Genomic DNA, 15,869 nt, shown 5'->3' on the forward strand with positions numbered 1-15,869 from the left:
AACACTCCGCGTTCCCGCCTGTTGATGGTTTTGGGAAATCGGTCCCCGAAGGAACCGTCGCCCTCTAAAAACAAAAAATTCTTGCTGCAGTAGTCTGCAGAGATGTGCCTCCTATAGACACCAAGCTAAAACTGAGGTTGCCTGGCCCGGCCAGGGGGTGTATACTGCAGAGGAGGAGCTATGCTTTTGCATCTACTTAGTGTCCTCCTATGGATAGGCAGCATAACACCCATGGTCCCATGGTCCTGTGTCCCCCAATGAGGCGTCAGAGAAATATTAGTTTTTCTTATGAAATTTGGGTTCCTATTGAGAGCTACCCCATAATATATGTGAACCACGTCCTAAACATTAACATTTTAAATTCATGTTAGAGCAAAAAAAAATAACCGAAAGAGAAATACCGTATTTTTCGCATTATAAGATGCACTTCCTCCCCCCCCCCCCAAATTGAGGGGAAATTAGGGGTGCGTCTTACAAAGAGAGTCTAGCTTACCAAGGAGCGCTGCGATCCCCATAGTAGTGCATCATCCACAGGTCCCCCATAACAGAGCATCATCCACAAGTCCCCATAACAGAGCGTCATCCACAGGTCCCCCATAACAGAGCGTCATCCACAGGTTCCCCCCCATCATCCCACAAGCTTCCGCTCATGTTACTTACAATGCTGCTGTTGAGTCTACAGTGTTAAAATAATGTTTTTGATCATTTTATTAAATGTTTTAGTGCACTATTTGGCTCAAAATATATGTAGATTTTTTTAATTTTCCTCCTCTAAAACCTAGATGCGTCTTATAATCAGGTGCGTCTTATAATGTGAAAAATACAGTAATTTAGTAAAAAGCAATTTAAATCCCCATAACAAGCAAGAAGATAGCAGCTTTAATTCTGAAAACTGAGCTTACAGCTGTGGTCTTTGTCGTTATGAGCAATTCGTCCTCTAATTTTTCTAAATGAAGACCGGCTTCATCACACATTACCTTCAGAACATTATTCAGCTTCATACCACATCTGTACGTCTTCGCCATTTGCGAAGTTAACTGTATCTCCTTTGTTAACTGACGCCACTTTCCACATTCAGGTTTTGTGCATTGTACCTAAAAATTATTTGAGAAAAGGATATTAAAACAAAAATAAACACAAATAAACACACAGTAAAAGCGAAGTGTACTTCTGGCAAATAAATAAGTCAAACAATACCCAACATGGTAATCACTCTGAAAATCTAACTGTCCAAATGTATACATTACTGTGCAACAAATGCTGCAAAAAACAAAATGAACAACAGAGAAATCTAAATTAAATCAATATTTGATGGGATCAACCATTACCTTCAAAACAACATCAAAGATTTTCTCACTGGCAAATTGCCTAGGGCCCCCACTCTCTTAGGGGTCTCAGCACTTCCATTATTACATTGCTTGATCTGATCAGCCGACATGTACTGCATGTACAGATCCACCCGCGCCTGTTAACTAGTTAAGTCCGGTTGTCAATCTCTGACAGCAGTTTGTAACGTGCTCTGGTGGGGAGCGCGCTATTTTCCACCACCATCGACGCCCCAGATGTGATCATGAGACGCCAATGGGTAATCATGACAGCCGAGGGTCTGCTGATGACCCAGTCACTGTCATCATTCAGAGCAGATCAGCATTTCTGCTGTTCAGAGCGATGCCCTTTTTTTTGCAATTTCGTTTAATATTTCTTTATTGTTTTCAAGAAAAATTATATAACAAAGCATGAATATAGATAATTTTGTAGTGCCCGGTTTTACAGAATATGGAAAAGTTGCAGTTTGGTCTGGGCATTTAAATCTTATACAGCATATACTACAGTGAACTTTATCGTAGGTCTTACAAGAAAAATTCTTCATAACATCCTTAATGACATCTTATCCCAAGTATATATCAATCGTTTATCTTTTGTTCTATTTAATATGTAGATGCCAATATCATTCTGTATAATCTTGCCATATATTCCAACAAGTAAACCTATGTACACTAATTAGATAAGCAAGAGAAGGAAAAGAGGGGAAAAAGAAAAGCAAGGGATGAAAGGAGAAGAAGAGGGAGAAAGAGAAGAGAAAGAAGGAAAACACGAGAAAGAGAGAAGGGGAGATTCTGTAGGGTTCTGTGACGTCGCTCCACACCACCCTCCCATCAGGAGGGCCACTTCGCCCCGCCAAACATCAGTGTGGCAGCGTGCCCGTGTGTAACCAGGATTGGAATTGTTGTGTTTCTCTGAATTGAAGCCACGGATACCAGGTGGAAAAGCATAGCGAGTCTCTCCCTTCATCAAATGCTCTTATCTCTTCCAAACGTCTCAGGGCATCCATAGCCCCCACCCAGTCTGCTCTTCTCAATGTATAGGTGGACCTCCAATGTTTCGGTATGATCTGTCTCATTGAGATCATGAAGTATGAGAGCAGACCTCTCTTCGCCTTAGAGATTGCCCCCCCTGTACATTGAGAAGAGTGCCACTTCCGGCGAGGGTGTCACTCCCACTTGATGTAAATGATTATAGAGAGCAAAGACGTCTTCCCATAATCCCTGGACAAGACCACCAAACATGTAGCATTGTGCCCACAGAGGACTGACACCTCCAGCAAGTGTCTGAGACCTCTGGAAACATTCTGTGGAGCCTGGCGGGTGTCCTGTACCACCGTGCGAGGATTTTATAGTTGAGTTCCTGCATTCTACATGAGATGGTGGATTTGTGTGTTAGGTTAAATGACTTATACCACTGTTCTTTGGAAAAAGTCTCTCTCAGTTCTGACTGCCATTGCCCTACATACTCGGGCAGGTCCCCCCCGTCCCTCCAGACACTTATGTTGTAGATTATCGAGACTGTGTGGGGAGGTGTTTCTCGAAGGAAACAGTCTGTCAAATGGAGTTAAGTCCTTATGCATCTCAGATCACGGAGATAGAGAGTCTACAAAGCTACGTAGTTGTAAGTATTGAAACCAATGATTTGGCTCTCTTGGCCGGTCATCTAGCAAGGACATCAGTGGTCTGCAACCCTGTTGAGTAATGACATCTTTAACACGTGGGATCCCTCCCGTTGGCATTGAAATCAAGCTGGGACGGATTTCGTGAAGCCAGCATTGGAATGCAGGGTTGCCCACCAGTGGTGTCATAGGGCCCGGTTCCCCTGTCAGCCTATACCGCCTATTGGCCCTCCTCCATGCAGTAGCCAGAGACAAGAGAATTGGGGAAATTCCCAGGGTCTCCAAGTTGATTCTAGATGATAACCAGAAGATTCCCTGCGTCATGGTTGCGTGTAGATCACATTCAATCTCTACCCACAATTTTCTGTCCCTGTTATGGAGGAGATCCAGTATGCAATTGCCCACCGACGCCGCATGGTACGCTTTAAAATCAGGTAGCCCCACCCCCCCCCGCCCCAGCGAGACCTATTCAACATGGAGTATTTCAGTCGGGGTCTGGTACCTCGCCATACAAAATTGCTGATCATCTTTTTTAACTTGAGGAAGAAGTTTTCTCCTAGATTCAATGGGATTGTCTGGAACATATATAGTATTTTGGGTAGGACATCCATTTTAATTGTATTGACTCTGCCAAACCACGAGATGGGGAGGTTATGCCAAGCCGTGAGGTCTTTTTGTATGTTTTTTAAAAGGTCTGGAAAATTATGTTCATATAGGTCTTGGTGTTTAGAAGGTATCCTGATCCCCAAATATTTTATGCAATTGCTGTTCCACTTAAACGGAAAAACGGGTTTGAGGGCATCCTCTTCCACCGACGGTAGCAATACGTTTAGGATCTCTGTTTTTTGTAGGTTTACTTTAAAGTTGGAGAGTCCACCAAAAGTCTCAAACTCCTGTAGTATGGCGGGTAAGCTAATCCTTGGTTGTGTCACATATATCAGGAGGTCATCTGCAAACAGTGCCAGTTTATGAGACGTTGGTCCTATCTGTAACCCCTTTATCGAGGGTTTTTTCCTAAGCGCGTTTGCCAGGGATTCCATTACCAAAATGTATAGGTATGGTGATAGAGGGCATCCCTGTCTGGTGCCATTTCCAATATTGAATGGGGTTGACAGGCGTCCGTTCACGCCCACTTGTGCCGTTGGTTCACGGTATAGGGCCTTTACCCATTGTAGTAAGCGCGAACGGACGCCAATTGCCTGCAGCGTGGCTTCTAAAAAGCCCCAATGGACTCTGTCAAATGCTTTTTCGGCATCGACTGTCAAGAGGCACATTGGAGTCTGGCGTTGTCGGGCTTGGGCTACCAAAGACAGGGTTCTGATTGTATTATCACGCGCCTCCCTCCCTGGAACAAATCCTACCTGGTCTTTGTGTATCAGCTTGGGAATGTAGGGGCCTAATCTCAAAGCTATCATTTTAGAGTATAGTTTAATATCCACGTTTAGTAATGAGATAGGTCTGTAATTGGCGCAAGTTAGTGGATCCCTGCCAGGTTTTGGGATTACTGTTATTCGGGCTTGAAGTGTCTGTTTAGGGAACTGGCATGTTTTTGTTATGGAGTTAAAGGCTTTCAACATTATAGAGCTACAGGCTTCTCCACATATTTTGTAGAACCGGGGGTAAACCCGTTGGGGCCAGGACTTTTGCCAACTTTAAGGGCTTTAATAGCATCGCCTAGTTCAGTGTCTGAGAAATCCTCTTCTAGGCTCTCAGCCTCCGTATCCTCAAGAGGCTCTGGTGCATATTTATTGAGATATTCTAAGATGTTATGGTGTCTCATGTCAGATAATGGGGCATGTGGAGTTGGGATGATGTAAAGTTTTGCATAGTAGGTTCTAAATTCTTCTAGTATGTCAGGGGTAGAGTGGTCTGAGTTCCTGTCTGTGAGTTTAGCGAGAGTATTGGAGTTTGTGCATATCTGGAATGTAGGGTTCTGGCCAGTAATCGTCCACTTTTATCTCCAAACTCAAAGATATTCCTGCGGAATTTATCCCTGGCACACAACGATTTTCGATCTAGTATGGATTTTTTCGCAATTTCATTGCACTTAGAATTTTCTACCCATTTTCCAGTACAATATTATGCCATAATTAATGGTGTCATTCAAAAGTGCAACTCATCCTGCAAAAAACAAGCCGTCATACGGCTATATTGACTGAAGAATAAAAAAAAGCTATGGCTCTTGGAAGAAGGAGAGAGAGAAACGAAAAATCGCCTGGTGGTTAAGGGGTTAAAATATTTTACTTTTTAATGTAAACTGGCAATATGATATATGTGTCCATGTATATTTTGCACACTAACTGAACTTACCATATTTTTTGGACTAAGACGCACCGGACCATAAGAACCAGATGCACCACAAAATTTAGAGGAAGAAAATGAGGGGAAAAAAATGTGTTAAAATGGGGGTCCGTCTTATCGGCCAAATCTAGCATAATGAGGAGGGGGGGGCGTGACAGCAGTGGAGCAGGGTCACAGGAGGCAGGGTCACCTCTGCAGGAAGAAAACGCCAGTGGGGCGATGCTGCGGGCCCTGGGCTGGGTGGAAGTGACAAGCACTGATGTCAGGAGGGCAGCACTTCATCACCGCAGGTACTGAACTTTACTAACCTCCTGATGGCAACGCTCATGATCCCCGCAGCTGCTTGCACTGCAGTGGGGGCATATGCTGACACACTGCAGTGGGGGCATATGCTGACACACTGCAGTGGGGGCATATGCTGACACACTGCAGTGCCGGCATATGCTGACACACTGCAGTGCCGGCATATGCTGACACACTGCAGTGCCGGCATATGCTGACACACTGCAGGGCCGGCATATGCTGACACACTGCAGGGCCGGCATATGCTGACACACTGCAGGGCCGGCATATGCTGACACACTGCAGGGCCGGCATATGCTGACACACTGCAGGGCCGGCATATGCTGACACACTGCAGGGCCGGCATATGCTGACACACTGCAGGGCCGGCATATGCTGACACACTGCAGGGCCGGCATATGCTGACACACTGCAGGGCCGGCATATGCTGACACACTGCAGGGCCGGCATATGCTGACACACTGCAGGGCCGGCATATGCTGACACACTGCAGGGCCGGCATATGCTGACACACTGCAGGGCCGGCATATGCTGACACACTGCAGGGCCGGCATATGCTGACACACTGCAGGGCCGGCATATGCTGACACACTGCAGGGCCGGCATATGCTGACACACTGCAGGGCCGGCATATGCTGACACACTGCAGGGCCGGCATATGCTGACACACTGCAGGGCGATCATATGCTGACACACTGCAGGGCGATCATATGCTGACACACTGCAGGGCGATCATATGCTGACACACTGCAGGGCGATCATATGCTGACACACTGCAGTGCAAGCAGCCGCAGGACACCGACTGCACGGGCACCTGACGGAGGTCACACGGAAGTGCTTCCGTGCGGCTTCCGGGGATTTTGCGGGCCATTGACTTGTATTGAGTCATGGTCCGATATTATGGAACAGAATAGGACATGTTCCATAATAACGGAACGGACATACGGCATCCGATGTGTTTTTTTTGTATGATCGGATAGTGTGCCATCCGATCCTACACAAAAGACATTGAAAAGATGGTCCTGTCCGTGGGTCCGCAAAAAAACAGGAACTGACCAGAACAGACATGTCATGTGAATGAGCCCTAATGACCTGTTTACACAGGGACCATACTCCCGCAGTGCATTGAATGATCTAGAACAAATCCTTCACTGCACATAGGCTGCTATTGTTCTGGGTAGCAGGAGTTCTAAATATAAAGGATCATGCGCTGTCAGGAATTATGATCTTTTGGTAAGCTTAAAAACCATCCCACCCCACAAACAAGCCTTTAACTTGCTTTAAATTGGCGTGCTGCAGGAAGTGGCTACAATCACAACTCAATACACAGTGAGTGTTGTTGTGATCACTCCTCTTCACATTGATTGACAGCCTGCTCTGCATACACGCCGAAGAGCAGGCTGTCAAAGTGCTGTCAGTGATCACAGTATAGTGAGCGGTGACTGAAACAACCCCCTGTACTATGCTGACGACTGGAAGCAGGCAGCTGCATGGAGAATATAAGTTTATTTTCTCCCTGCTGCCTCTGGTCCAATTTGGCAGCCTAGCATGATTTTAATGTTAAGTAACTAAAGATTAAGGGTAAATAAGCGTTTCTGGACATGACAGGTAACATTTAAATTCTTCACCACCCTAGGACAATAAGAATTGGTTAACTAGAACTGGTGTCTTTTCACTAGCACAGGACACATAAGGTGAACAGGGTAGGGGGGAGCCACAATAAATAAGTAGCCTATATCTGGAAACAAAATTATTCCAACTGAAAACCTATTTCTTGCCTTATCTAACAGAAAATGTTATGGAATGACCCTTTTAATAGCTATCAAATTTTAGCTACACCAGTTAAATTAGGTATCTCACCCAGTATGGAAGCTGCTGATCAGCCATGAATGCCTTAGGACTAGGTTCACTTTTTCCATTACTTGTCCATATGCGTTTCCAAGAAGAATATTTGTCATAACCATCTTTGTGACTAATGAAAAATAAATAAAATATTATATACACACACAGACACACACACCAAAATTACTTTGGCCTAATGTCATTATTATAACCGCCTACCTTCTATAGTAGTGATCAAAGCACTCATTGCAGAAGTGTTCCCCACAAGAAAGATGATACCATCTGGATGTGTAGCCATTTTTTGCACACCTAAAATGAGTACCAGTCACATGTTCAAATATATTAAAACAACAATAATATATATCTCCTTAAAAACAGTATAGCAATCATTTAAATGAAACGCAAACTCAATTTTTTCTTGTAACCAATTACTTAAGCAATGGACACCTTAATAAACAATTGGGACTTTTTTTAGATAAACTCCTAAACGGGTCCTCCGGGAAAATAAGAAAAATAACCAAATAAAATGTAATTAAAAATACATCCCTGAATGCTTTTAATTTGCAAGTCAAAATAACTTTGCCTAGGGAGGTAATCATTACAGAACTAAAATGGCTGCCACCCTGTCACACAAATGAAGCCGTCCTAGAAAGTTAATATGATCAATGCCTGCACAGTACAAAGTTCCACTGGCATGAACTGGAAACAGATTTATCATGTATGGCCATTAAGATAGACATGGTGGACAGCAGTGTGAGCAGCCTCTTCTTACCTCAGTACTCCTGGTATCTCCAGTGTGCGATCAGAAAAACAAGATGGATAGCAGTGTAAGCAGCCTCTTACCTCAGCACCCCTGGTATCTTCAGTATTAGATCAGATAGCCTGGGTGGACAGCAGTGTGAGCAGCCTCTTCTTACACTACAACCCTTGGTATCTCCAGTGTTAGATCAGAAAGACAGGGAGTACCCGTGTCACTGGCCATCTTGCTTTAACCATCACTGTTTTTCTGCTGCAACTCTCTTACTCCTCTCAATAATAAAGCTCTGTATAACCACACAACTGTCATTGCTTCCCACTTTGCGCGTAGAAAACAAACAATCAATGCTGGGTGGTAGTGATAGACAGAGCCCATAAATATTAAGGGTTGCATAGCTAGAGCTTTACACTGAGAAGACTAGCAGTTAATAAAACATTGATTTTAGTAAAACCACAGCAGGCAGTGTAATACTGACATATCGCTGGAATCAGGGTCTCTATACCTATTTTATGCTGCACTCAGATAGGGCTGCAGAACCGTGGTGAAAGATTCTCCTTAAAGAGTAACTATCACACATTGGTGCCTCTATCAACTGAAAACTACCTTTGTTTTGTTTTCCCTTCATAAAGGCACCTGAACGGCATTGAATTGCATTGTGCAGCCGAACACCCCACCGCCATGATCAGAAATACACACGCCATGTACAGCTAAAAGGCCCCACCGCCATGATCAGAGATACACAGTATACACTACGTGCAGCCGGACGCCCCACCGCCATGATCAGAGATACACGGTATACACTGCGTGCAGCCGGACGCCCCACCGCCATGATCAGAGATACACGGTATACACTGCGTGCAGCCGTACGCCCCACCGCCATGATCAGAGATACACGGTATACACTACGTGCAGCCGGACGCCCCACCGCCATGATCAGAGATACACAGTATACACTACGTGCAGCCGGACGCCCCACCGCCATGATCAGAGATACACAGTATACACTACGTGCAGCCGGACGCCCCACCGCCATGATCAGAGATACACAGTATACACTACGTGCAGCCGGACGCCCCACCGCCATGATCAGAGATACACAGTATACACTACGTGCAGCCGGACGCCCCACCGCCATGATCAGAGATACACAGTATACACTACGTGCAGCCGGACGCCCCACCGCCATGATCAGAGATACACAGTATACACTACGTGCAGCCGTACACCCCACCGCCATGATCAGAGATACACAGTATACACTACGTGCAGCCGTACGCCCCACCGCCATGATCAGAGATACACAGTATACACTACGTGCAGCTGGACACCCCACCGCCATGATCAGAGATACACAGTATACACTACGTGCAGCCGGACGCCCCACCGCCATGATCAGAGATACACAGTATACACTACGTGCACCTGGACACCCCACCGCCATGATCAGAGATACACAGTATACACTACGTGCACCTGGACACCCCACCGCCATGATCAGAGATACACAGTATACACTACGTGCAGCCGTACACCCCACCGCCATGATCAGAGATACACAGTATACACTACGTGCAGCCGTACGCCCCACCGCCATGATCAGAGATACACAGTATACACTACGTGCAGCCGTACGCCCCACCGCCATGATCAGAGATACACAGTATACACTACGTGCAGCTGTACACCACATGTGCTTATTTACTAAAAACATAATCTGTGCAAAGTCCTGGATGCTGGAATCCAGCCTCAGAGAGTGATTCCAGTTGTGGTGGACGAGTACGGGTGGATCCCGGCAGGTGGGGCCGGCTCCCGGCAGGTGGGGCCGGCTCTTGGCAGGTGGGGCCGGCTCTTGGCAGGTGGGGCCGGCTCTTGGCAGGTGGGGCCGGCTCTTGGCAGGTGGGGCCGGCTCCCGGCAGGCGGGGCCGGCTCCCGGCAGGCGGGGCCGGCTCTTGGCAGGCGGGGCCGGCTCTTGGCAGGTGGGGCCGGTTCCCGGCAGGCGGGGACGGCTCCCGGCAGGCGGGGACGGCTCCCGGCAGGCGGGGCCGGCTCTTGGCAGGCGGGGCCGGCTCTTGGCAGGCGGGGCCGGCTCCCGGCAGGCGGGGACGGCTCTTGGCAGGCGGGGACGGCTCCCGGCAGGCGGGGACGGCTCCCGGCAGGCGGGGACGGCTCTTGGCAGGCGGGGACGGCTCCCGGCAGGTGGGGACGGCTCCCGGCAGGCGGGGACGGCTCCCGGCAGGCGGGGACGGCTCTTGGCAGGCGGGGACGGCTCCCGGCAGGCGGGGACGGCTCCCGGCAGGCGGGGACGGCTCTTGGCAGGCGGGGACGGCTCTTGGCAGGCGGGGACGGCTCTTGGCAGGCGGGGACGGCTCTTGGCAGGCGGGGACGGCTCTTGGCAGGCGGGGACGGCTCTTGGCAGGCGGGGACGGCTCTTGGCAGGCGGGGACGGCTCTTGGCAGGTGGGGACGGCTCTTGGCAGGTCACTGCTGGACAGCACAGTATCCGGATGACACCACAGCTGTTCTGTAATGACATCCGCACTAATAGCAGACATCTGTGGCCTCCCGCAGGTCACCACAGCCACACACCAGTGATGCCCACCTCTCAGCAGCACTGGCGAAGCACACTGGGCAGGTCGCCGTACACCCGGCCTTCTCACACTTGCGGTATTTCTTCTCCAGGAAATCCTCCTCATCCTCTATGGCGTCGCTCGCCTTCCTCCTCACCTGATACATAAAGGACAACAGCTCAGAAGGTGAAGAATAAGCACGAGCGTCTCTACCACAAAGACTCTACATGAGCGGTCACCTGTCGCCCTGAGGATCGCAGGGGGAGGCTGTCAGGGGAGGGCTCACACTGGGCCTGGCTCTGTGGTGGGGGTGGGGGCGGTTGTGGTGGGGGCTGTTGCTGTCCTCCTCCTCCTCCGCCACCACTGACGCTGGCGCTACTCTTCTTTTTGGCTCTGCTCTTAGCACTGGACATGGCTGGGGACACATAAACATGCAGACAGCAGGTCACGTGTGTAGTAGAAAAAGCTCTCACTTCCGGACTATTGTCATTGGCTGGATGACTGGAACTACTGAGCACGTGACACAATAGTACTGCCACAGGGCGGGGCTGTAACTTAACCCTTCACGCTTCAGAATCTTGCCTTGCCGCAAAAGAAAACCACATAGAAGCAGCGAGCCTTAAAACGTGACGTTTAACGTCGTGACGTTGGACATTTCGGTGCCGTGCGTCAGGTGGGAGAGTCTCCTCAGTCAGAGGCGGAGGTGAGCGGCTCACGGACAGGGGAGGTCGCCGGGCTGGGGCCGCCTTCATGGTCCCAGCTCTAGACTCTATGGTGTGAGGTGATAACGGCTCCTGACACCGCCCAAGAGAGCCTTAAAGGGGCGCTCCAGGCTATAGACTCCTCACTGCGGACAAGTTTCACTTTTGTGCTTTTCTTTCTTCCATGAGTGAGAACTTTTCATTTTCTGCCCCGTGAGTTGTACTAAAAGCAATTCTCAATGAGGTAGACAAGAGAAACCCTCCATCTTTTCTGTCCGGTTCTTACACTGTTCTTTGTGAGCTGCCGTGTAATGTCCCCGCAGGGTACGACTCCGGTGATACCACACTTGTATGGGTCTAGTAATAAAAAATACAATTCAGAAGTTTTTATATATATTCTTGTTTGGTTTTTTTTTTCAGTAAGGTTTGTTTATTTTCTTAGCCCTATAGCCTTGTCTTATCGCCCATTCATGGGGCTGTTTTCTCCTGCCGAGCTGTAGTGGTCCGTGGCATGACTGACACTCATTCCCTGTCCATCACTTTGTCTTGTGTGTTTTGGGGGGATGTGTGCAACTGAAAAGGACATTTCTTCAATTGATTTTTTTTTTGTAATATATATCAATTTTTTTTGTTTGGTTTGTTTTTGAGGAGTTGGTGGTAAAGGGTTCAAAACTTTTATTGTTTTAAAAAAAAAACAAAAAAAAAAAACAACTTTATTTTGTGTTATATTCAAGACAAAAAGACATAAATCACGGTGGCCAGCTCTTTAATAATGCATTCCTCCATTTAGAAATAAAGCAAGGCTCACACCAATCTTCTATTTCTTAATTCTTAAAAGGAACCTGTCAGGTGCAATATGCACCCAGAACCACGAGCAGTTCGGGGTGCATATTGCTAATCCCTGCCTAACCGTCCCTGTATCTAGCAGCAAACATAAAGAGAGCTTTAGAAAAACTATTTCCAAAGATCCTTTATGATGGGCTAATGAGGCCAGCGGCTAGTCACAAAGGCGTTCGTTCCTGCGCTGATTCTGCCCCATCTTATCATGTTAGCACACCCACAGCGGCGTTCTAACATGCTATTCAATGCAGCATAATCAGCGGTGAGGCGCGTACCTCTGTCCGCTGTCACTGCTGATTAGAAGTCCCCAGCACTTCCATTCCCCCAATTTTGAGACCCAGCCATGATAAAAGGCTGAGGGCTGGTATTCTCAGGCTGAAGAGACCCTTGCTTATTGGGGCCCCCAACCTAAAAATAGCAGCCTGCAGCCGCCTGGAATTCCCACATCCATTGGATGCGACAGTTCCGACTCTTCTCGATTGCCCTGGTGCGCTGGCAATCGGGGTAATAAGGGGTTAATGTTAGCTGCTACTAAGCCCTAGATTGGTAATGGGAGGTAACTATGACACCCCATTACTAATCTGTAAGTGAAAAGATATAAATACGAACACTGAAAGAAATCCTTTATTGCAATAAAAGACAAAAGAGCACCATCTTTCACCCCTTTTATTAACCCCCCCCTAAAAAACCCTGAAGGTCCAACATAATCCACACAAGGTCCCACGACGATTCCATCACTGCTACGTCTGAATTCACATCGACCAGTTTTAGAACATGACTGTCCGCTGTGAGACTCAAGCAAAGAATGAAGGAGCCACACGATCAGTGGAGCGTCACTCGGGTTGTGTCCGGTCTCAGCTGGAGGTTCCCACATTCCTCTAATTGTGACCACAAATCACCTGAGTTACGTCACTGCTGATCGCGCGGCTTACTCAGTCTCTGCCTAAAACCTCATGGCGTGCAGTTGTGCTTTATGGCCGCTCTGTGTGAATTCAGATGTAGCACAGCTGGAATCGTCATGGGACCTCATGTGGATTACGTGGGACCTGCAGGGGTGTTTTGGGGGTTAATAAAGTGGTGAAAGAGGCAGTACACCTGAGGAAGGGGACAGTTTCATAAATTTATGTGGAGGCAGCTAATTAAAGTGCCCAGGTACCACCGGTTTTTTTTTAAATGTATTTTTAAATGTATTTTATTTCATTCTCAAGGGCGGCACGGTGGCTCAGTGGTTAGCACTGCAGTCTTGCAGCGCTGGGGTCCTGGGTTCAAATCCCACCAAGGACACTATCTGCAAGGAGTTTGTATGTTCTCCCCGTGTTTGCGTGGGTTTCCTCCGGGTACTCCGGTTTCCTCCCACACTCCAAAGACATACAGATAGGGACTCTAGATTGTGAGCCCCAATGGGGACAGTGTTGCCAATGTATGTAAAGTGCTATGGAATTAATAGCGCTATATAAATGAATCAAATTATTATTATTATTATTATTCTTTAAGCGGCGTAAAAACATCAAAACCAAGGAGGGAGTAAGGTGCAGAAGGCAAAGGTTGTTTCACACTGCAGCACCTTGCCTGGCCTTTGTTCTCCGAGGAGCAGCAGCACACTTCTCTAGGCATAATCATTGTGTGCCCTTTAGTGGATTTGTAGAGCATACAGGGTGGCCCAAAGTACAGTGGGCAAAATAAATATTTGATACATTGCCAATTCTGCAAATTTTCCCATGTACAAAGAATGGAGAGGTATGTAATTTTTTATCATAGATACACTTCAACTGTGACAGACAGAATCCCAATGAAAAGAAAAACAAAAAAATCACATTGTATCATTTTTAAATAATTTGCATTTATTGCATGAAATAAGTATTTGGTACAATAGAAAAACTGAACATAATATTTCGTACTGAAACCTTTGTTTGCAATTACAGCGCTCAGATGTTTCCTGTAGTTCTTGACCAAATTTACACACAAACTGCAGCAGGGATTTTGGCCCACTCTCCTCCATACAGATCTTCTCTGTCAGGATTTAGGCTCGTCACTGGGCAACATTGAGTTTCAGCTCCCTCCAAAGATTTTCTATTGGGTTCAGGTCTGGAGACTGGCTAGGCCACTCCAGGACCTTGAAATGCTTCTTACGTAGCCACTCCTTAGTTGCTCTGGCTGTGTGTTTTAGGTCATTGACTTGCTGGAATCCCCAGCCACGACCCATCTTTGGTGGTCTTACTGAGAGGACATTGTTGGCCATAATCTTGTGAAGCATGACCCCATCCATCCTCCCTTTCAATACGGTGCAGTCAGCCTGTCCCCTTTGCAGAAAAGCACCCCCAAAGAATTATGTTTCTGCCTGCATGCTTCACGGTTGGTGTTGTACCCCTCCTTCTTCCTCTAAACATGACGAGTGGATTTGATACCAAAAAGTTCTATTTTGATCTCGTCTGACCACATGACCTCTCCCATGCCTCCTCTGGATCATCCATATGGTCATTAGTGAACTGTAAATGGGCCTGGGCATGTGCTGGTGTGTGCAGGGGGACCTTGCATGCCCTGCAGGATTTTAATCCATGACGACGTAGTGTGTTACTTTCACGCTTGCAGTAAACATGGCGGGATGCGTTCAGACTTTCATGCATCTAAAGCACAACAAAAACACCAGAAAAGGGGGGGGGGGGCACCAGGGACACACAAACAACGGGAGGCCCTGGAACCAGTGAGAAGGGTAGGTGGGAACCTCCTAACCTTACCTGCATCTGTCTCTATACAGTCTCCGCAACTGTCGCCGAACAGGAACCTGGCACTCGATAACGGCCCTTTAGTAACTTTGACTAGTGAAGGGCAGGTGGGGTTCACTAAACCTCCGCACTGCACTAACCACATACCAGGGAACACAGACAAACAGGGGAAAATATAACAACTAAAGGATATTACCTGAGCACGGGAACCAAACTAGTAAACCTTTCTCAGAGGCAGCCAGGACACAAATGAGTTTGTATCTTCAGCAGGAAATGCTAACAGAGAGAGATAGTGGAGAGGGGCTTTAGAAAACCGCGCCAGAGATCCCAGATGTAAGCTTGAATCAATGTATTTTTATTTCGGCATAGGTCTACGCGTTTCAGGAATCTCAGCTCCCTTCCTCAGGACCAGCAAGCACAAGATACATCAAATCTCTCAAAGACTCCTGAAACGCGTAGACCTATGCCGAAATAAAAATACATTGATTCAAGCTTACATCTGGGATCTCTGGCGCGGTTTTCTAAAGCCCCTCTCCACTATCTCTCTCTGTTATCTGCCACTTGGGGTACTGCTGCCGTTGATCCATATATATGCGGTTACAGGAGTTGTGCCTTTCACAACCCTAATCGGTGAGTAGGATTACTCTCTTTTATTATACCCCCTGTTTATCAGGGTAAGACCCTATGCGCTTTTTTTTCCACAGGTTCTTTGCCAGCAGGAAATGCTGGGATACACTACTATTTGAAGCTGAAGGGCATGACTACTGAGTAAGTGCTGCTGATCACTCAGCAAAATATTGCTTAGCAAAAGCTGCAGTAGAAAAACTGGCACTTAACCACTGCAGTGCCAAAAGAAAACAAACCCATTTAAATGAAAAGAGCCAGATGAGAG

At 47.4% G+C, this 15,869-nt stretch overlaps 2 protein-coding genes across 4 annotated transcripts in view; one reads left to right on the forward strand and one right to left on the reverse strand.

Moving 5' to 3' along the window:
• Nucleotides 1-11,408, reverse strand: part of KDM1B (lysine demethylase 1B) — a 118,221-nt gene extending 106,813 nt beyond the window's left edge. Inside the window, exons 1-5 of one of the 3 annotated variants that reach the window (XM_075314705.1) lie at nucleotides 10,953-11,299; nucleotides 10,746-10,870; nucleotides 7,610-7,699; nucleotides 7,409-7,520; nucleotides 978-1,094 (exon numbers count right to left, since the gene is read on the reverse strand). In XM_075314705.1, coding sequence (XP_075170820.1) covers nucleotides 978-1,094; nucleotides 7,409-7,520; nucleotides 7,610-7,699; nucleotides 10,746-10,870; nucleotides 10,953-11,126 — 618 coding nt within the window. In that variant the 5' untranslated portion in view covers nucleotides 11,127-11,299. Of the gene's footprint in view, nucleotides 1-977; nucleotides 1,095-7,408; nucleotides 7,521-7,609; nucleotides 10,631-10,745; nucleotides 10,871-10,952 lie in introns of those variants that run through there. The other 2 variants (XM_075314708.1, XM_075314706.1) reach the window with 2 other exon arrangements.
• The window catches only part of TPMT (thiopurine S-methyltransferase), a 77,962-nt gene continuing 73,324 nt past the window's right edge, over nucleotides 11,232-15,869 (forward strand). Inside the window, exon 1 of the mRNA XM_075314710.1 lies at nucleotides 11,232-11,416. The gene's annotated coding sequence lies outside the window, so the exon portion shown is untranslated. The remainder of the gene's footprint in view (nucleotides 11,417-15,869) is intronic.

The sequence above is a fragment of the Anomaloglossus baeobatrachus genome, chromosome 6, assembly GCF_048569485.1.
Source record: "Anomaloglossus baeobatrachus isolate aAnoBae1 chromosome 6, aAnoBae1.hap1, whole genome shotgun sequence".
Taxonomy (NCBI): Eukaryota; Metazoa; Chordata; class Amphibia; order Anura; family Aromobatidae; genus Anomaloglossus; species Anomaloglossus baeobatrachus.